The sequence below is a fragment of the Mesocricetus auratus genome, unplaced genomic scaffold (genome assembly GCF_017639785.1).
Source record: "Mesocricetus auratus isolate SY011 unplaced genomic scaffold, BCM_Maur_2.0 Super-Scaffold_100008, whole genome shotgun sequence".
Taxonomy (NCBI): domain Eukaryota; kingdom Metazoa; phylum Chordata; class Mammalia; order Rodentia; family Cricetidae; genus Mesocricetus; species Mesocricetus auratus.
Window position 1 is genome coordinate 82,146,056 of NW_024429192.1, and position 21,619 is coordinate 82,167,674.

A 21,619-nucleotide genomic window follows, 5' to 3' on the forward strand; every position below is an offset into this window, starting at 1 on the left:
CGTGAGTCTTTATTGGCCGGGGCGTTCTGACGTCACCAACTCGACCTTTGAAATAGCCAATCAATAGTAAGGAGTTCTTGACACGCCTTCCCTGCCCCTTCCGGAAGGGGCGGGGCTCTGTGTCAAAAGCAGCCAATGGGTGTCCCAGGAGATGATTCTCCAGGAGAGCAGCGGCGCGAACTCTCCCTACAGTTCCTGAGACTGGAGGAGTGCTAAATCCATGGAGCCAACCGAGGGCGCGAGGTGAGCCGGGCTTGCAGTCTCCCCCTCCGGGCGCATTCCCTGGAGTTCCCGGTATTCGGCGTCCTTGAAAGGACCGGAAGCGGCTGAGGGCAAGTTCGCGGACCCAGAACGGCGTTCTCCTCACGCTGGGCCTGGTTCCGTGAGGAAACTGAAAGCCCCAGGCGATCCCTAGGACTCCTCAGGCCACAGGCCTGTGGGTTTAAAGCCGAACATGAAAATAAATTCCTATGGACAGAATTCGTTTGGTTTGGTTTTTTTCTTTTTTGAGTCTTTATAATTAAGACTTGGAGAGTCTGTCAAAGGCTTTCGCTGACTTTGCAGTCAATAGGGTTTTTTTTTTTTAGCTTTTATTAAGTTGCGTTGCCTCTGTGTATTTGCTATCTTGTTCACAAGTGTCATCAAAGTCAGTGAAGCATGTCTTCGAGGCCAGCACAGTTACTGATAGATTTGTAGATGCAAATTTGCTCTCTGTATTTAAATACTGTGACTTCCCCATGCTCAAAGTACCGGAAATAGACATGTTGCAAAATAAACTAGTTTGAGGTAGTTTGAATTTTATGTGAGATCCTCTGAAGTTAGACGTTATAGGCAGTGAAATTATTTTGTTTTTGAGGTAGGGCTTTGAACTCATGATCCTCCTACCTCAGATACCCGAGTGCTGTGATTAAACCATCCCGGGGCCAAACAACTGAGATTCTTTTCAAGGTAGAATGGAACTTGTCATAGTCAGGAAACCATTCTTTACTGTGACTAAACCATAGGAGAATTGATGATGGTAAATTGGAACCTAGTCATGATTGGACTTTAAACCTCATAAATGTGTACCACTAAAAATTTAAGCCTGAGGATTGTTTGACCGAATTTGTGATTACAGAAATAACTGATGGGAACCAGGCTCGTTGGCCCACTGGTGGGGTGGAAACAGGAGGATCAGGAGTTCAGAGTTGCACTTGACTACATAGGGTGTTTGAGGCCCTCCTGGGCTAGGTTGGACCCTGTGTCAAAAGAAACAAAAAGCAAGCCAAAATGAATGGTAGTAAGAATAGATTGGAGACAAGCCAGTAATTAAATTGAAGCCAGTACAGCAGCAAGAAACTTGAACAGCTGAGTGTATGGTAGTGCAGGGCTGTGATCCTATCATCTGGGAGGCTGAGATGAGGACCTTGAATGCTAAGCCAGTCCAGGCTGTGTAGAGCCTTTGTCTCAGACATGAACTTTGAGGACTTTCCTCAGAGCAGTATAGGCAGTTTGGATTTGGAGTCAGTTTTCAAAAACAAACTTAAACTTTTTACAAATTGTGTAAAAGAAAAAAAAAGTTGCTTTAACTTTTCAAGAACGAAAACGTCATTGTCGTAAAGGCTTGCTGATCTGTAGCTTGAGGGATACATGTCTCCTCCAGGTAGATGCATGTATAATTAGAATTTCAATATAAGATAGTTTTAAATATGTACTAACAGATGTTTAAAGATTGTAGAACATTCATATCTTCAAGGATAATGAGTGTGCTCATATAAAGAATGAATAGGGCTAACTGGGCAGTGGTGGTGCATACCTTTAGTCCCAGCACTCAGGAGGCAGACACAGGTGGGTGTCTGAGATTGAGGCCAGCCTGATCTACAAAACCAATTCCAGGACAGCCAGGGTTGTTACACAGAGAAACCAGAGAGAGACAGACAGACAGACAGACAGACAGAGAGGGTTAGGCTAGTAAACAAACAGATGGATCATTTACCATAGTGAAAATAAGTTATCTGCTTTATCTAAATATTTGCTTTGTGTTTGTTTGATTTTATTTTTTTAGTACAGAACATGCTAAGGCCATCAAGCCTATTGACGCAAGGTCAGTCCATCAAATTTGTTCTGGGCAGGTGGTACTCAGCTTAAGCACTGCTGTGAAGGAATTGATAGAAAATAGTGTGGATGCTGGTGCTACTAGTATTGGTAAGTTTGGAAAAGTTTTAAGTAACAAGAAATAGTCATTGTGTTATTTAAGAAACATTACTGAAATGTTAGAAAACAATCAAATCTTGTCATACCAATAGTTATTATTCTGAAGTTAGTACTTAGTTGTCATGTGAGAGACTTTTCCTGGGGAAATACAACACACACAGGTCTACTCACCATTGATAGGGAACTCTGACAGACTGATGTGCCACATTCCAGCATGTTGAATTAATGAGTTTTCATTGATGTTACAATGGAAATATGGGGAAGGGGATTATTTACGGGATCAGGAATGATTCAAAAGCAACTGTATTACCAAAACACCTGCCCCCACTTAAGTGGTGATCCCTGAAGTCTGCATCCCAGGAGCTTTGCCAGCCTTGGAGTTTCAGCTTCCCCAGACTTGTGACATTTATTGACCTCTGGAGTCTCATGAGCCTCCTCCATCCTGGAGGGGATCTTTCAAATCAGAGAAAACTGTATACAATAATTCTGTGCCTAATATTTAGCCATGGAATAAGTTAAATTACACTGTGTGTAGGTATTGTGCTAAAGATTATATATGGGATGTGGTATTTAGTATGTAGACTATCATGATTTGGGAGTTACTATCTCTGTTATAGAGAGGAGGAAACAGAAGTACCAGGAATTTGATTTTATTGAGGCTATACAGGTCTTAAAATGTGATCTAGAAACTCTGATTGCAGAGCCTGTTCTTACATTTTTGGTTGTGAGTCTAGGCTTGCTGAGCCATCACTCCAACCTGAGCCTGTTCTTCTTAATGACTATATTAAAAGCATTACTTTTTAAATAATAATAATAATTTAACTATTTAATCTGGCTTTACGGGACTGGAGAGATGGCTCAGCGGTTAAGACCACTACTGCTTTTCCAGAGGATCTGGGTTCAGGTCCCAGCACCCACATGGCAGTTCACAACTGTCTGTAACTACAGTTCCAGGGTACCCAACACTTTCACATAGGCAAAACACTGATGCACATAAAATTAAAATAAGTAAATTATTCAGAAGGACTTTCAACAATAAAACATGCAGAGCTAGGGTTGTGACTGTTCTAGAGTGCTTGCCTGGTGTCTATAGCATCCTGGGCTTGGTCTTCAGTGCCACATACATACATTCACGCACCCTCACAATGACAGCAGTATCTTTAAGTAAAAGTGTAGACATGACTGCTAAGCTTGCATTCTTTGTTATGAATATTGTCAACATCAAAGCATTTAGTATGGATTAATCATTGAGAAATAAATATGTTGAATTTTTCAGATCTCAGGCTTAAAGACTATGGGGTGGACCTCATTGAAGTTTCAGACAATGGATGTGGGGTAGAAGAAGAAAACTTTGAAGGTCTAGGTAAGATAAATATTCCAAATAATAAAGCAGTCGTTTCCATAAGTCTCAGAAGTTTGAGTAACACTGTTTTACACCACATATTGTGATAGATGTTGTGTATGTCCTTAAGTCTATCACTTAAGATATTTTTGGTCTTTCTTTCCACTCTTTCAGCTCTAAAACATCACACTTCTAAGATTCAAGAGTTTGCCGACCTGACTCAGGTTGGAACGTTTGGCTTTCGGGGGGAAGCGCTGAGCTCACTGTGTGCACTGAGGTGATGCTTCTCATTTTCATCAATCTGATGCTTTATGTAAAAACTTCTAAAAATGCATAAGCATAGTTAGAATCTTGAAGGCTTTCCCTTTACTATTGGAATATCTGACACTAACGTCTGAATTCTGTTTTATCTGACTGCCACTGTGAGAAATAAAGGAATGAAATGAAGCACATAATATTGTAAAAAAGCCACCACCTGTCTTAAAACAGTTATTTATTAACCTTGAATTATCACAAAGGCTGGGGGTGTAGCTTAGCAGCAGAGTGCTTGCCTACAGTGCATGATGCTTGGGGTCAACCAGTAGCACTGCAAATATAAATAAAAATAAAGTAATGATAGTTGATAAATTATGAGTACCATCAATTTCAGTTTTTAGGAAAAAATGTAATGAAAGCCCTATTTAATTACAGTGAAGTTACAAATTTTTATAATTGTGTCTTTTGGATTCTTTGTGAAAGTTTTGTTAGTAGCTAAATTGAGGAATAAAGCTTTGAGAATAGTATTTGCCATCCTTCATTGTTTTGCAACTCAACCTAAAGAATGAAATCCTTCACAAGAACAAAGCATTTATGAAACTGTCTCACTATCCTCTGGGCCCAACTCTAGATCTTATGGTGACTCCTTACTTATTAAAACCTAAATTGTCTTAGAAGAATAGCACCCTTTCAAGAAAGTTCTGAGAGAAAGGAAAGCGGAAAAGGTTTTCTGCACCTAACCCTTGTGAGCGCCCTCGGGTTCTCACACAGAGACCTCTGCAATGCTAGGGACTGAACTGTGAGTTGGAAGCAAGTGCTAGGCAAGTGTTCTACTTCTGATCTGCATCCCAGCAGCCCTGTGCGTCTCTAACTGGACATTCTCTTACAGTGATGTCACTGTATCTACCTGCCATGTGTCTGCAAGCATTGGGACTCGACTGGTGTTAGACCACAATGGGAAAATCACCCAGAAAACTCCCTACCCCCGACCCAAAGGAACAACAGTCAGTGTGCAGCACTTATTTTATACACTACCTGTGCGTCACAAAGAATTTCAAAGGAATATTAAAAAGGTATTGGTAAACTCACAATCCCAGCCTTCAGAAGTTTTGCTAATATAGTATATGAGTAAGAAACTTATCAAAGATGTTTATCAGTTGATTTTCTTTCTTTAATTTAAAAATGTAAAAAAAAAAGTTGTTTTTTTTTTTTTTTTGAGAGGGGTTTCATTATGTATGTTCTGGCCTTTACTTGGAAATTCCTACCTCCATCTCCTAAATGGGGGAATTACAGGTGTGTGCCACCATGCCCTGCTGTTCTTAAAACAGGATCACACCAGCTATACTACTGCATACCTGACTTTTCACATATTGTAATTATCTTTTTTTGGTAACTTTGTACTATCTTTTCATCATTCTTCCATTATATGGATATACTTAACTTAATTAGCTCCTTGTCAATGGTTGTTTACTTTGTTTCTAAGGGTTTGTTTGCTTTAGTTTATTTTTTATCTTATGTGTATGAGTGTTTTGCCTGCCTATATGTCTGTATGCCACATACATGTCTGATGCCATAAGAAAACACTGAGTCTCCTGGGACTAACGGTACATAAGACACTTGAGACACCATGTGAGTCTCAACAAATGCTCTTAAAATTTGAGCCAACTCTTCAGCCCTGTTTCTAAGTTTTTAAAGTTACTTATTATTTCAACAAACACTATTTTTTTTTCTTTATTTTTAGTGAACCTCTTTTGGTTTGGTTTGGTTTGGTTTGGGCTTTGGGTTTTTTCAGGTTTGTGACAGGATCTCATACTATAGCACAGGCTGACCTGAAACTCACTACATAGCCGAGACTGACCTCAAACTCAAGATGGTCCTCCTGACTCAGCTTCCTAAATGCTAGGATTACAGATGTGGGCTACTGTCTTAGTTAGGCTTTCTGTTGCTGAAATAAAACACTCTGATCAAAAGCAACTTGGGGAGGAAAGGATTCATTTCAACTTATGTATTCTGATTGGGTCCATTATGAAGGGAAGTCAGCTCAGAAACTCAAAGCAAACTTTCTAAAAAGCCAAAACTAAAGTAAAGACCATGGAAGAATACAGTTGTTCCCCACAGTTTGATCAGCCTGCTTTTTTATACCATCCAAGGCCACCTGCCCAGAGGTGGTACCACCCCCCAAGGAGATGGGCCCTCAACATCAATCATTAATCAAGAAAATGCCCCCACAGGCCAGTCTGTTGGGAGCATTTTCTCAGGTGGGGTTACCTCTTCCCAAATGCCTCTAGACTGTGTCAAGTTGAGAGACCTTACAGAACAAGTCAGTTAGTAACCATAACCATGGTAGCTAACATGCCCAACTAGTGAACATTTTTTTCGATGTCTTTGTATATTTATGCTAGCCTTTATATAAGGATAAAACTTCTTATAAAACAAATCAAATAAAGGAGCCAGGATGGTGGCGCACACCTATAATACCAGGATTCAAGAGGTATAGGCAGAAAAACCTCAAATTGTAGGCCATCTTGAATTACATAGGAGACCATGTCTTAAAAAACAAGAAGGATAAATTTCTAAATGGAGCATTCTAAGTTCAGAGGACATGCATTTGTTTTGTTTTAGTTTGAGAAAGGTCTCCACTTCATTGTCCGGGCTGGCCTGGGCCTCATGATCTTCCTACTTAACCCTCCTGAATTTTGATGATCATAGACATGCACACACCACACCTGGCTTAGAAATGTACTTTGTGTGTATGTGTGTATGTGGGTGTGTGTGTTTATGTGCATGTGGAGGCCAGAGGCCAACATTTTGTGTCCTCTGTCACAGTCCACTGTATGTTTGGAGTCAAAGTCTTTCTATCTAGCCTTGGATCTCACAAGTTTTACTGACTTGCTGACCAGAGATCCTCCTGTTCCCACCTTGCCACCACACCCTGCTGTTTTACATGAGGCTGGGATTGAACTCAGGTGCTCAAGCTTGCCTAGCAAGCATTTTACTGAGTTATCACCCCAGCCCTTAGGATGCACTTCTGATGATGGCACACCAACTGCAGATGGGAGTGCAGTGACTAGAAGTCAAAGCTGAATGTATTTTACAGTATACATGGGAATGATTGTATGTCCTGTTCTGTTTTCAAGGCTGTGTAGAACCTTGAGTTGGATGTTATAAGTGTAGCCATGCAATTCCTGTAAGATCAAAATAATCTTGTATTTGTTTCTCAAACAGGAGTATGCCAAAATGGTCCAGGTCTTACAGGCATACTGTATCATTTCAACAGGCATCCGTGTAAGTTGCACTAATCAGCTTGGACAAGGAAGACGGCAACCTGTGGTGTGCACAAGCGGAAGCTCCAGCATGAAGGAAAATATCAGCTCTGTGTTTGGCCAGAAGCAGGTTGGGGCTGACCAGCTACTGGAAAATATTTTGGTTTTTAGATTCATTGTTTTAATTATGTATATGTTGGGGGGGTCTGCACAGTGCTGGTGCCTGCAGAGATCAGAGGTATAGAATCCCCTTGGAGCTGGAGTTACAGTTGGTTGTGAGCCACCTGACATGTGTGTTCTTAACCCCTGAGCCATCGTTTCAGTCCCTTGAGAAATGTTCTTTTGCTCTGGTGATTGTAGGAGGTTTTATTGTCCTTCACAGAGACTGAAACCCAAAAAGGAGATATTTAAGTACCCTATAGCTAAAGTTAATGTTTGGGAGCTGAATGTCATAAAGTAGGAGCTCAGGTGATTTGTTTTCTAGTAAACAAATTGAACTCATTATAGCAAGCACTACAAAGTAGTTGTCAAGATTCTTTGATTTTATTTATTTGTTTGGTTGTTTGCTCTTAATGAGGCATAGCTTGACCTGGAAAGAAAATGTCCTTTATTTTCCCTGAAGTTTGGTGCCTTCAGTCTTTTTTTTTTTTTTTTTTTTGGTTTTTGGTTTTTCGAGACAGGGATTTCTCTGTGTTTTGGAGGCTGTCCTGGAACTCACTTTGTAGACCAGGCTGGCCTCGAACTCACAGAGATCCACCTGCCTCTGCCTCCCAAGTGCTGGGATTAAAGGCGTGCGCCACCAACGCCCGGCTGGTGCCTTCAGTCTTAATAGCCATTACTCTTGTTTCCTTCAGTTGCAGAGCCTCATTCCTTTTGTTCAGCTGCCCCCTAGTGATTCTGTTTGTGAAGAGTATGGCCTGAGCTGTTCTAAGACTCCACATAGTCTTTTCTCGTAAGTACATTGACTGCAGCCAGGACAGCTACAACTAGTTTTCCGGAGGGTGTTGTTTGTGTTTGTTTGAATAGTGATTTTAAGGTGTAAAGTGACTCTGTACTGTTAAGAAAGAATGCATAAAAAAGACTTTATCTTCATTCAAGCAGTAGCTGGATAACTGGTACCTTTAAGAGGGTTTTCTGTTGAATTTGTCTCCTTTAGTTAGAATAATTTTAATTATTCTATGTATAATGTTTGACCTTTGGAATCTATTAAAGTTGCCCAGCTGTAGTGTGTTTTAGAGTATCAAATATAGACCGTTTTCAAGAGATGCCTAGGAGCTAAAGTAGAGACCACAGAGGAATGCTGCTTACTGGCTGGCTTGCCAAGCCTTGGTAAGTTCTCTTATATAACCCAGACTCACCTATCTGGAGTGGCACTACCCATAATGGGCTGAGCCCTCTCGAATTAATCATTAATCAAGAAAATGCCTCACAGATGTAGCCACAAACCATTCTGATGGAAGCAGTTTCAAAATTGAGATTCCTTCTTTCCAAGTGATTCTAGTTTGTGTCAGTTAACAAAAACTAGCTAGCATAGAGGGACATGCTAGCAAGAAACTCATCATCGCTTTAAGTACCTACATAAAAGTTCATGTTTAGGAGCTAAAATATTTTGTTATATTTTTAATTTTATGGTTGCAGAGAATAAATTTTGTTTTGTTTTTAGAGACAGAGTTTCTCTGCATCGCTTTGGAGCCTGTCCTGGAACTTGATCTGTAGACCAGGCTGCCCTCAAACTCACAGAGATCTGCCTGCCTCTGCCTCCTGTACTGGGACTAAAGGTGTGCAACACCATTGCCCATCAAATTTTGTTTTGTTTTGTTTTTAATGTGGATTCTGGAATCTAATCAGGTCTAAGAATTGATCACCTGAGCTATCCTCCTTGCCCTGAGAATGATTTTTACAAGGAAAGGGAATGTGTGACTGATTACTCATGTGGTATTTATCCTGATGAGCAGGCCACCAGCTGTCTGTTCTAACTTGATTTTAAGAATGTGGTCTGTGGCCGGGCGTTGGTGGCGCACGCCTTTAATCCCAGCACTTGGGAGGCAGAGGCAGGCGGATCTCTGTGAGTTCGAGGCCAGCCTGGTCTACAAGAGCTAGTTCCAGGACAGCCTCCAAAGCCACAGAGAAACCCTGTCTCGAAAAACCAAAAAACCAAAAAAAAAAAAAAAAAAAAAAGAATGTGGTCTGTGAGCCGGGTGGTGGCATACACCTTTAATCCCAGCACTCTGGAGGCAGAGGCAGGTGAATCTCTGTGAGTTTGAGACCAGCCTGATCTACAAGAGTTAGTTCCAGGACAGCCTCAAAAGCCACAGAGAAACTTTGTCTTGAAAAACAAACAAACAAACAAAAAAAGAATGTGGTCTGTGACAAGCTGGGTACCATGGCACACACTTGGAGTCCTAGCACTAGGGGCTGAGGCAGAAGGATCATGATCTACATGGTGACACTCTGCCTCAAAAAGGAAAAGAAAGTGTCCTGTGCTGTTATGACCTTTTTTTCGTGTCAGAACTGTCATTCCTGTATTCCTCTTGACAGCATTTCAGGCTTCATTTCACACTGTACACATGGTAGCGGGAGGAGCTCAACAGACAGACAGTTTTTCTTCATCAATCGGCGTCCTTGTGACCCAGCAAAGGTATTTTCATTGTTTACTTGCTTTCTTGCTTCTTTTGAGACTCATGTAGCCCTGTTTGGCCTCAAACTTCACTGTATAGCCAGAACTGGCCTTGAGCATGATCCTCCTCTACCTCCTCCTCGTGAGTGCTGGGATTACAGGTTAGGACCACTATGTCTGGTTTATGTGATACTAGTACTTGAACCCAGGGCTTCATGCATGCAAGGCAAACATTCTACTGACTGAGCTATCTCAACCCTTCATGACTGTCTGATATATACAATTTACATGGAACTTGGAGCTGACTCAGAAATATGCCTTTAAAATTATGTTACGTGGGGACTGGAGAGATGACTCAGTGATTAGGAGCAGCCAGTGTTCAATTCCTAGGTTGAATTCCCTGAGCCTACTTGATGGCTCAAAACTGTCTGTAACTTCAGTCTCTGAGGATCTGATGCCCTCTTCTGGCCTCTTTTGACACTAGTGTATATGTGATACATAGACATAATGCAGACAAAACATCCATACACATGAAAATAAGTAATAAATTTTTAAAAATTACCTTATCTTATGAGTTTAGGAAAGTCTACACTTGTTTCAATTTTATGTGTATATAAAAAATACTTACTATCAATATAGTTACTATCATAAAAGCTATCTGTTACACAGAGAAACAGTCTCAAAAAACTAAAGTGGGGGAAAAAGAAACCTATCACTACTGGAAGAAAGCGAACATTCCGAAACATTTATCTAAACTTTTTATTTCAGACTAACCACATGCATTTGTTTGTGTGTTTCCTCTTCACTTTGTCAGTTTGACAGGAAGATAAGGGCCCAGATTTAGCTGTGCCTTAGACTGAACCAATCAATTACCCAATGTCCTTTTGAGGCTTTAATGACTTGGCTCTGACTTTGCACCCTCAGCAACAGTGACCTCAGTGATATTTTGTTTCCTAGTGACACTAAAATTTGATTGCATTCTGAGTGTGACCCAGTTTCTACATTTTAAAATTAGCATAATTTGTCTCTAATTACATTTAATAGTTACATTGTAATATCATATAATTGTGTACCTAAGTACAATTGAACATGCTTTACACACATTGAGCTGCACTTGTCTATCTATCTCCCCTACCTACCTACCTCTCAGTCTTCCTGCCTCCACCTCTGAAGTACTGGGATTCTAAGTGTCTACTACCACACCTGGCATAAATTTCTTGAAAAACATCTCTGGATTGGAAAGATTTCAGTTTTCCGAGTCTTATTTATCTAGTCACTTTACCTACCAACCCTTTTAACAAGGTTTGTTTGTTCTTGCCTAATTCTAGTACTGAGAAGGCTGAGGTAAGAAGGTCAAGAGTTTGAGGACAGCTTGGGCAAGCCCCTGAAACCAACAAATCACTTTGAAGAAGAAGAAGAAACTTTCCATTAGTGTATATATATTTGTTATTTTGATTTTATGATACCTTCACAAGTGTGTATATGTATGTACGTCTATATTTACACATGTGTTAAGACATCAAATTGTAGAGTTTTTTGTTATTTTATCAGTGTTGAATATTGAACCCAGGGTCTCATTCTAGGCAAGTATTGTATCACTAAGCTATTTCCCTACCCCTCTTTTTCCTTTTTTTTTTTTTCCCCATATAACTAGACACAGTTTCACTAAATTATCCTGGTTGACATTGAACTCACTTTGTAGCCCAAGCTGGCCTTGAACTTTCCATCTTCCAGCATCAGCCTATTGAATACCTGGGATTCAGAGTCTTCATTTTAAGGCTTAGTTAAATTTTATAGTGAAGAATATGCAGTTTATTGCATACCATTCATACATTAATAAAGCTGTATAAGGAGCTGGGTGTATTCCTCAGTTGAATGGAATGCTTACTTAGCATGCACAAAGCCCTGGTTCCGTCTCTAGCACTGCATTAAACTAGGAGTGGTGGTTTACGGCTATAATCCCAGCACTCAAGGTGGAGGCAGGAAGATCAGAGTCCAATGTCATCCTTAGTAGACTATATGAAACCCTATGTAGGAAAAAATGCTTTAATGCTGTATGAGTTTAATAAAGCTTAATAGAAATAGATCACTTTGGTGATAGGTTAGGACAGCGCAGGGATGGAACATTTATTCTTTTCTCATCTTTGTTTCCTGTACAGGTCTCTAAACTTGTAAATGAGGTTTATCACATGTATAATCGGCATCAGTATCCTTGTGTTGTTCTCAACATTTCTGTTGATTCAGGTAAGTTCCACTTAGGTTTCAGTAAAAATTTTGAACTATTCCCAAAAGAATAAAATGAAATTAAAAAGCTCTGATATGACTGAATAGAAAACAACTAATAATCATGTAATTTTACTTTTTATACTGACCATTCTCTGCATTCTATTTGAAACAGTGTTCAGTGTATTATTAGGAAATGGAACTTTAAACTTGAACAAAGGGAAAAAGTATAAATATACTTACAGGTTCTCCTTGATTTCAAAAATTTAATTTCACATGTATTTTTCTTTTTATTGTCAAATTCTGACTTACTTAGATTCCATTTTCTAGATACTTTTATATATGTATAAGCCTTTCTTAAAATAGACATTTATCAGGCTGAAGAAATGGCTCATTGGTTAAGAGCTCTTCCAGAGGTCCTGAGTCCAATTCCCAGCAACCACATGGTGGCTCACAACCACCTGTAATGAGATCTGGTGCCCTCTTCTGGCATACATAATAAATAAATAAAATCTTTATAAAAAATAGACCATTTATCTTTATTTGTAAATGTGAACGTTTTATTTTCCGTGTCATTAAAAAGTACTTAAGAAAATTACATAATTTCGGGGATTGGAGAAATGGCTCAGTGGGTAAGAGCCGTTGCTGCTCTTGCAGAGCACTGGAGATTGGTTCCAGCACTGACATCTTAGTTGCCTGTAACTCTGGCTGCAAGAAATCCAGCACCCTCTTCTGTCCCTATGAGTATCTGTATACACATACACATACAGGTACCTGTTAGGTCTTGATGGAGCTAGAGTTACAGGTAGTTTTGAGCCATGTGATGTGGGTTCTGGGAATCAAAATTCTGCAAGAGTAATATGTGCTCTTAACCTCTAAGCCATCCATCTCTTCTACTTGAGGTAGTCTCTCTTGTTTCTGCTGCTGCATGCACTTCATACTCCAGGATAGCTGTCCCATAATCCTCTGCTATATAGCAGATTCAAGGTCAGTCCAGGCTACATGAAGCACTGTCTAAACATGATGATGATGTTGAAATAATAATAAAATTTCTAAAAATAAAGATAAAACTATTATTTTCCTCATTTGTTTAAAAAGTTAACTTTATAGACTGGGGAGATAGCTCAGTAGGTGAAGTGCTTAATGCACAAGTATGAGGACCATAGTTCAGCCCCCCAGCACACAACTAAAAAGCTGAATACAGCAGTGCACGCTTGTAATCCCAGTGCTGGAAGCGTAGCTGGGACTTATCTCCCAACTAATGTAGCCAAACTGGTGAGCTCCAGGTTCACTGACATTCCCTATCTTGAAAATAAGGTGGAGAAGCAATTGATGTCAACCTCTGACCTCCATACACACACATGTATTTCCAGCCACACAGTTGTACACACACATACACATATGTATATACCCCAAAAAAAGTATTTTATAATTTATGAGTACTGGTCTGGACACCATTATTTTAATCTTGATTGGTTTTAATTAATAGTACAAATGAATGAAATAGTTAACACTTAAAATCATATTGCTATAGGTGAGCTTAAACATGTATATTATTCTTTGCCTTAGAATGTGTTGATATTAATGTGACTCCAGATAAAAGGCAAATTTTACTACAGGAGGAGAAGCTTTTGCTGGCAATTTTAAAGACCTCCTTGATAGGAATGTTTGATAGTGATGCAAACAAACTTAATGTCAACCAGCAGCCACTGTTGGATATTGAAGGTAAGAAAAACACAGTGATGTAACCTTCTAAAAGTTTTAGTCATTGTGATACTGTTTTCCTTGCGGTGACTTTTGACATGATAAGAGAAAAATGTCACAAGAGAAAGTATACTAGAGGCTGTGAATAGTGGTGCACAACTTTAATCCCAGCACTCAGGAGGGAGAGACAGATATCTGTGGGTTCAAGGCCAAACTGGTGTACATAGAAAATTCCATGACAACCAGAGAGACATTGTGAGACCCTGTCTTTAAAAAAAAGTCTCAAGGTGAAAGGTGAGGAGAGTCACTTGAGATTGTCCTGACCTCCACACTCATAGCATCTGCCCACTCACACTATAACATAAGCATTTTTAAAAAAAGTTTATGAAGGCCAGATGTAGTGACACATGCCCGTAATCCCAGCATTTGTGAAAATGAGGCAGGAAGATCTTCTGCAGTTGACGGCAAGCCTGGTCTACATAGTGAGTTCCATCCTAGCTATGACTCCATGATGAGAGAGAGGAGGAGAGACAGAAACAGACTGAGACTGGGAGAGATGGAGTCTTTCAGTCCGTACTATTTTGTGATTATTTTATAGGGTCCATCAAAGTCATATGTGGCCATTCACTCATTCATTCATTCCATAGCTATACAATATTCCACTCAAGTCAAATATCAGCAATTATTGTGTATGCATATGTGGGTATTCAAGTTGGTTCCATTGTGGGGCTACAATAAAGAACTGTCATGAGCACCCTCAGACATCTTCCAGGAAACATGAGTATTTCTTGTTGGGTTTTATTGTTGTTTTTTTTAGATTTTAAAAGAGTGTCTGTGTGCATGTGTGTGTCTGCTATGCTTGTGCATATACTCAGAGTCCAGAAGAGTCTTCAGAGCTGGAGTTACAGATGGTTGTGGGCTGCCCTCACAGGTGCAGGTTGGGGTGGGGGGGACACAACACACTCTGTTCAGATCCTCTAGAAAAGCCTCAGTGCAAGGTGATAGGCATGCAGCATCATGCTCAGCATGGGTAGGCATTCCTGATGGAGGAGCAGATGGGCACATTTAGGCTTCGTTATATTCCCTTTAAGATGGGTTCTGGTCAGAGTTGCTATATTTTATTTATAGTTTGGCCTCTTCTTTTGTGAAGTGCCTGTTCATCTAAAAATAATTCTCTTGTTCGCCTTCAGTACCCTCAATCATACTCTTCTTTGTTCCTTTCTGCTTAGGTAACTTAGTAAAGATGCATGCCACAGAAATAGAAAAGCCTATATCAGGAAAGCAAGACAGTTCTCCTTCATTGAAGACCACAGCAGATAAGAAAAGAGTAGCATCCATTTCCAGGCTGAGAGAGGCCTTTTCTCTTCATCCTATCACAGAGATCAAGTCTTGGGCCCCAGAGACCCCTGAACTGAGACAGAATTATCCAAGTCAGAAAAGGGGTGTACCACCTTCCTGTGTTTCAAATCTCACCTCTTATAGTGGTCTGCTTGACTCCCAAGACAAAGTGGTGAGTCCCAAGGAAAGCCCCGATGACTGTATGAACAGAGTGGAAACAGAAAAAGACTCAGGGTTCAGCAGCACCTCAGCCACCTCTGAGGAAGGGTTCAACACCCCAGAAGTTGCCAGTAGCTTCAGCAGTGACTATGCAGTGAGTTCTCCAGAAGACAGATCTTCACAGGAGAACATGAACTGTGGTAATCAGTTACTTGGAATGGACCACCATCTTTCAGGTACAGGACACCATTTGAAGCAAGAAGATTGCAGATATAAATGTACAGCTTTACCTCCACAAACTCCTCTCTCTTCCTCAAACACTAAACGTGTCAAGATAGAAGAAAGGCCTTCAAATACTTACATTCCTCCAAGGTTGCTTGATAGTCAGAACACCTCAGCAGCTCAGGTTGATGTAGCTGTGAAAATCCATAAGAAAATAGTACACCTTGACTTTTCTATGAGTTCTTTAGCCAAACGGATGAAAGAGTTACAGCACCAAAAGCAGCGGAATGACAGTGAGCAGAGTTACAGGAAGTTTAGGGCCAAGATTTGCCCTGGAGAAAATCAAGCGGCAGAAGATGAACTCAGGAAAGAGATTAGGTACTGTTTGTTCTTAATGGTATTTTGGTCAGGCTTGTGATTGGTTATTTTGACTAAGCCAGAGGCTGACTTTGTAGAGATTCAGTGTTGGATCCTCTGGGTATCTTGGATTCTTTGATCCTTGCACTGTGTAGATGATATCCTTCTTTCTGGCATAGGACTTCATTGTGGCCCTCCCTCAGCACCAGGATCTGCCCTATGGCTTGAGATTCCTGTATGGACAGACCAACACACAAGCTTTTCCACAATCACAGGCTCCCTGATAAACTGGCCAGTGTTTCTTTGTCCTCTCCCTCCCTCCCTCCTCTGCAATTCTGATATTGAATTTGGCGTTGATTTTGACCCCACAGATTGTTCATTTGCTTTTTGATCCCTTTGGCAAAGATATTTCTATTCATTAACTTCTCCTTGCCTTTCACATATTTATTGTCAGTTTTCCTGGTTTTGTTTGTTTTGTTTTTGTTTTTTGAGGCTGGGACTCATACAATCCAGGCTGGTCTGAAATTCACTGTGTAGCTAAAGATGACCTTGAACTACTGATCATCTTGCCTTTGCCTCCTAACTGCTGGGTTTACAAGTATGTGCTGCAAATTTTCTGTCTTGCTTTGTGTGTGTGTGTTTGAAACAGGATTTCCGCATGTAGCCAAAAACAACTTTGAATTTAGTCTTTCTTTAAATCTCCTTAGTGCTGGGATTGCAGATATGCACCACCATGCCTGACTCCAGATTCTTTGTAGAAAGAGAGCTACCCAAGATTCTGCTAGCCCAGGCCATTAAATGAGTACATATTTTTCCTCCAAATCATCATCCTAGGAATCAGACCAGATTGAGATGGTTCCCCAGGGCATCTTGCTAGTCACCTGTTAATCAACTGTTGGCTCCTCATCACTATGTTTACTGTGCTTTGCCCTGAAAGTTAGATCATATGAGCATTTCTCCTGGGTTTTGTTGCTGCCTTTTGTGTATTTTGAGATTAGAAACAATTAAGTGTCTTTCAAGAGAATTTATTAGATGAACTCTAGTGTGTAGTATGTACTGAATTCCAGAACAGTCATTAAGAACCAAGGACCAGCCCCTGGAATGTTAAAACAGGACTGTGAAGTTGAAGTCAGGATGCATAACAGAAAGTAGCAGTAGATCTACAGTTGGATGTTGTTGGCATGCACCTATAGTCCCAGCTATTTGGCAGGCTAAGAAGGAGTTCAAAAGCCTAGACAACATACTAAGAACCATCTCGGAAAAAAAATTGTGGAAACATATGATGTGTTAAGTGATGAAAGAGTGAAATGAAGATACATAGTTCTATTTTCATTTTTAAAATGAAATGTATGTATGAGCAAAAGTATAGAAGCACACATGTCAAATTATTGATAATAGTCACTAAGGCCATCTCTGGAGCACTGAATGTATGGATAATTGATGCTATGTTTATAAAGTACAATTACTAACGTTTCTATTTTTTACTTTTGTAGTGCTTTGTTTTTTTTTGTTTAATTAAATTGGTTTTGTTTTACAATGAGAAATAATCTTCAACAATGTTTTATAACTTAATGTTTTGTATTACAGTAAGTCGATGTTTGCCGAGATGGAGATCTTGGGTCAGTTTAACCTGGGATTTATAATAACCAAACTGAAGGAGGACCTCTTCTTGGTGGACCAGCATGCTGCGGATGAGAAGTACAATTTTGAGATGCTGCAGCAGCACACTGTGCTCCAAGTGCAGAGGCTTATCACGTAAGTTCACACAGACTTCGGGATTTCCAGTGCTGTTTCTCACATTGCTTCCACCATTTGAGATGAAGTAGCGTCTACCAGTATCTGTATGCATATTTATATAAATGTGGGGTTTTGTGCTATAATAATCTGTGTAGCACATTTTTATACTTTTTACATAATAATAGTCATAACTCCCATTTATTGAATATCTATTACATAGTAAACTGTATTGAAGCAATTTATTCATTTAATCCAAGTAAACATACAAGGTAGTTGCTGTTGTCACCGCCATCTCACAATAAAAAAATTGCACACACCCAGAGATGTTAATCAACTTGCCTGAGGTCTCACACCTAATATGTTCTTTATAGGTATCAGTTCATTTTAGAAATGGTGTTCACTGGATGGCCCGAAAATCCAGTTTGTGAAGGGCAACTGTGAATATATTAGGCCTGGTATAAAGTGGTGCACTTAGGAAGCCTTGTATGTATGAGCTTTTTAGTTTGTTTGTTTGTTTGTTTGAGACCAAGATCTCACTATGTAGCCTTGACTAGCCTCAAATTCACAGAAATCTGCCTGCCTCTGCCTCCTGAGTGCTGGGATTGAAGGTTTGTGTGCCATGTCTGGTCCATGTGGGCCTTTTAAAGGGATATTTATAAACCAGCCACAATAGTGCTATTTCACTTTCCTTTCTGCTGGTAAATGTTTGCCTTGGTATATAGTTTGCGTCTCCTATTTTCCAGGCCCCAGACTCTGAACTTAACTGCTGTCAATGAAGCTGTGCTGATAGAAAATCTGGAAATCTTCAGAAAGAATGGCTTTGATTTTGTCATTGATGAGGATGGTGAGTTAACCATTGGGACTGTATGGTTGCGTAGTTTAGGCTTAGAAGCATCTGTGCTTGCCCTGACTTTGGGTATGTGGGTCTTCATTATAAGTAATCATGAACTAAAATGCTTTGCTCCATAATGGATTTTCCTCATTTTTTTTTCCTTTTAGCTCCAGTCACTGAAAGGGCCAAATTGATTTCCTTGCCTACTAGTAAAAACTGGACATTTGGACCCCAAGATATAGATGAACTGATCTTTATGCTTAGTGACAGCCCTGGGGTCATGTGCCGGCCCTCAAGAGTCAGGCAGATGTTTGCTTCCCGAGCTTGTCGGAAGTCTGTAAGTAAAATAAGCTCCACTCCTGGGGTACAGAGGGTCCAAGGGAGTTCTCAGTTCTACTCTTGGTTTGGTTATATTGCTAAGCACTTTGATGATGGTTGCCAAATGTAGAGAGCCACATTGTCTGTTGGTATAATATGACAGCCAGGTCTGCATGGATCAGGCTTGCTGTTCATTATCTGCAGATGCTACCCAGTGTTTTATCTTAGTTTTCGTAAGCCTAGCAGTTAGCTTAGTATGTACCTGCTTCATCCTGAGCCTTATGGGTAATGACAACCTGAACTTAGAAAGATTTTCTGCCTCCAGACTGAGACAACACCATCAAAACTCCAGTAGAGCCATTTTGTCTCAAGTATTCCATAGGGGCTGTTTACTGTTCCTGATGCTGTGTCCTATGCCACTCAGATTTGTATGGGAAATTGTAAAGGGAAGTCCAGGAAATGGTAGTAATGGCTGGGTATTAACCCAGTAAACAACCCTGGCCACATTCCTGTATTATCCAGCAATTCCTTACGCCCCTGTAGTGAAACCTTTCCTGTTCCAAGTATGGGAACATAGAAGTGAGATGGGTGAGAGAAATAGACACAAACAAGTAAATGACACCTTAGATGCCAGTAAGTACAGAAATTCAAACAGTATGTGCCCACAGAAAAATGTGGTGAACAAGGAGAGGTAAAGCCTCCATGTGAAAGGATGCTCTTGATAGAAAAATGGTAATCATGCAAACCAGAGGCTGCCTCTGCCTAAAGAAAGAGAGCAGAGCAGCACCCAGAGGACAGCCCATAGTATTACTGCTTGTAGTGAGAGTAAGTGCCGAATTCAAGAGATGCCACTCCTGAAAGGGCTGGAGGTGGTGTGCCAGTGTGGCAGAGAAGATGGTTACGTACTAGGATGTTATCTTACTTACTGTTCTATTGCTGTAATGAGACACCATGTCCAAGGCAACTTATAAGAGAAAGCATTTAATTGGGGGCTTGTTTACAGTTTGAGAGGATGAGTCCATGATCATCATGGTGGGAAACACGGCACTGGAACAGTAGCTAACCTCAAAGCCCACTTCAGGAACACACCTCCTCCAACAAAACCACACCTCCTAATCCTTCCTGAACACCGACTGGGAGCCAGACGTTCAAATATATGAGCCTAAAAGAGCCATTCTCATTCAAACCACCACAGATATACTGGCATGTTAAGCTTTTACTTAGATCAAGGACAAGCTGGAAACAGCGAGTGATCTGACAGACTTTTAAAACTATTGCTCTGGCATGTGACTCAAATCTATAGTCCCTGCACTCAGGAGACAGAGGCAAGAGGGTCATTGCATAGGCTGGCCTGGTCTATAGTGAGTTCCAGGCCAGCCAGGGTTAATCATAGGGAGACCCTGTCTTCAAGGGGGAAAAAAAATTAGGGATTGGGATGATGGCTCTGCAGGTAAAGTGCCTTCTATACAAGCATGAGGGCCTGAACACAGATTCCCAGCACTCACATTAAAAAGCAAGTTGTGATGCATATTTGCAATCCCTGCTCTAGGTAAGTGGAGACACCTGTGAATCCCATAGGCTCACTGGCTGGCCAGTCTAGCCAAAATAATGAGATACAGTTCAATGAGAGAATCCAGTCTCAAAAACTAAGGTAGACTGTGGTAGACATCAGTGTCAACTTTTGGCCTCCATGCACTCAGGCATAAGCAAGTGTGCATGTGCACATGTACACGCTTATATGCTTATACACATACACACACACACACAAATGCATGTATGCATACATGCACACCAAAAAATAAAGTGAATAATAAAATTCCTTGCTCCCTGTTGAGTGGAGAGGGGCACTCCAGATCATTCTAGTTGCCAGGGTGAGAGGAGAGAAATGGAGAGAAAATGGGTAAAGATCCACTTCTTGAGACGTTGTACCACCAAAGCCTGAACCATGAAGGCTGGAAGCTCAACACAAGTGTGGAGCGCTGAGCTGTCAGAAGACAGGACTCTGGGAGAGTTCTTCAGGAAATGTTTTGAGCTGTCAGAAGACAGGACTCTGGGAAGGTTCTTCAGGAAATGTTTTGAGCTGTCAGAAGACAGGACTCTGGGAGGGTTCTTCAGGAAATGTTTTGAGCGGTGGTCTCATTTTAGAGAACCCTGTGTGTCTGAAGACAGTCTTAACAAAGTCCAGTCAAACTCTCCATTGTTGTCTTGTACTCAGGTAATGATTGGAACCGCTCTCAATACAAGTGAGATGAAGAAACTCATCACCCACATGGGTGAGATGGACCACCCCTGGAACTGCCCCCATGGAAGGCCAACCATGAGGCACATTGCAAATCTGGATGTCATTTCTCAGAACTGATACTTAACTGCTTGTAGGATAGAGTTTATTGCAGATTATTCTGTTTTGGAAAGACAGGATTTTCAGTAGCCTGTTTATCATTGCTCAGAAATTAACATCCTATTTTAATGTATCAGATTCACTTAAAAACAGTGTTAAGCCAGGCATAGTGGCATTATGTGCCTCTAGCCCAGCTACTTAGGAGACCCAGGTGGGAGGCTTAGTTGAGGCCAGGAGTTTGAGGCCACCCTGAGCTACATTAATGAGACTCCATTCTAAAAAGGAAAAAAAAATTAAGCCTTTTCACTTTGTCTGCAATTATTGTTATTGAAATTTGAGTGTGGGGGAGTGCGCGGGGGTGCAAAGATATGTCTTAGAAAAACAAGGAGAGCCCTTTGGAAGTTAGTAATCTTCCCTCTAGCTGCGGATATTGTAGTCTGAAGCTTTCAGCCCTCAAAGACAGTTGAATTCATGTTGTTTACTTTGTTCTCTCCTACCCCACATGCCCTGTGTTTTGAGACAGCTTCATGTAACTCAGGCTTGCCTTGAACTTGTTTTGTAGCTAAGGCTGGCCTGCACCTCCCAAGTGCTACAATTACAAGTGTGTATCATACACCCAAATTAAAAATTATGGTCTTTTGAAATTAGTAGCTCTCAACCCTAACTCATTAAATGAAAAAGCAAAGGATTCTTCGCCTGGTTGGAAAGAAACTACTAAATA

The 21,619-nt window shown here is 40.6% G+C and overlaps 1 protein-coding gene across 3 annotated transcripts; it reads left to right on the top strand.

The window, feature by feature from the left end:
• Positions 1-54: 54 nt before the first annotated feature.
• On the top strand, positions 55-21,545 carry Pms2 (PMS1 homolog 2, mismatch repair system component). 3 transcript variants are annotated; one of them, XM_040751313.1, is made up of 15 exons: positions 55-243; positions 2,045-2,184; positions 3,470-3,556; positions 3,710-3,812; positions 4,680-4,863; positions 7,016-7,183; positions 7,908-8,005; positions 9,592-9,691; positions 11,830-11,914; positions 13,463-13,618; positions 14,827-15,694; positions 17,261-17,428; positions 18,154-18,254; positions 18,410-18,579; positions 20,776-21,545. In XM_040751313.1, the coding sequence occupies exons 1-15, from the start codon at positions 221-223 to the stop codon at positions 20,917-20,919; spliced, it is 2,595 nt and encodes an 864-aa protein (XP_040607247.1). In that variant the 5' UTR covers positions 55-220; the 3' UTR covers positions 20,920-21,545. The 3 variants fall into 3 exon arrangements, with proteins under 3 accessions (XP_040607247.1, XP_040607248.1, XP_040607249.1); XM_040751314.1 differs by lacking the exons at positions 55-243; positions 2,045-2,184; positions 3,470-3,556; positions 3,710-3,812 and having other exon boundaries at positions 4,732-4,863; positions 7,068-7,183; XM_040751315.1 differs by lacking the exons at positions 55-243; positions 2,045-2,184; positions 3,470-3,556; ... (1 more) ...; positions 4,680-4,863; positions 7,016-7,183 and having other exon boundaries at positions 7,800-8,382.
• The last annotated feature ends 74 nt before the right edge of the window (positions 21,546-21,619 follow it).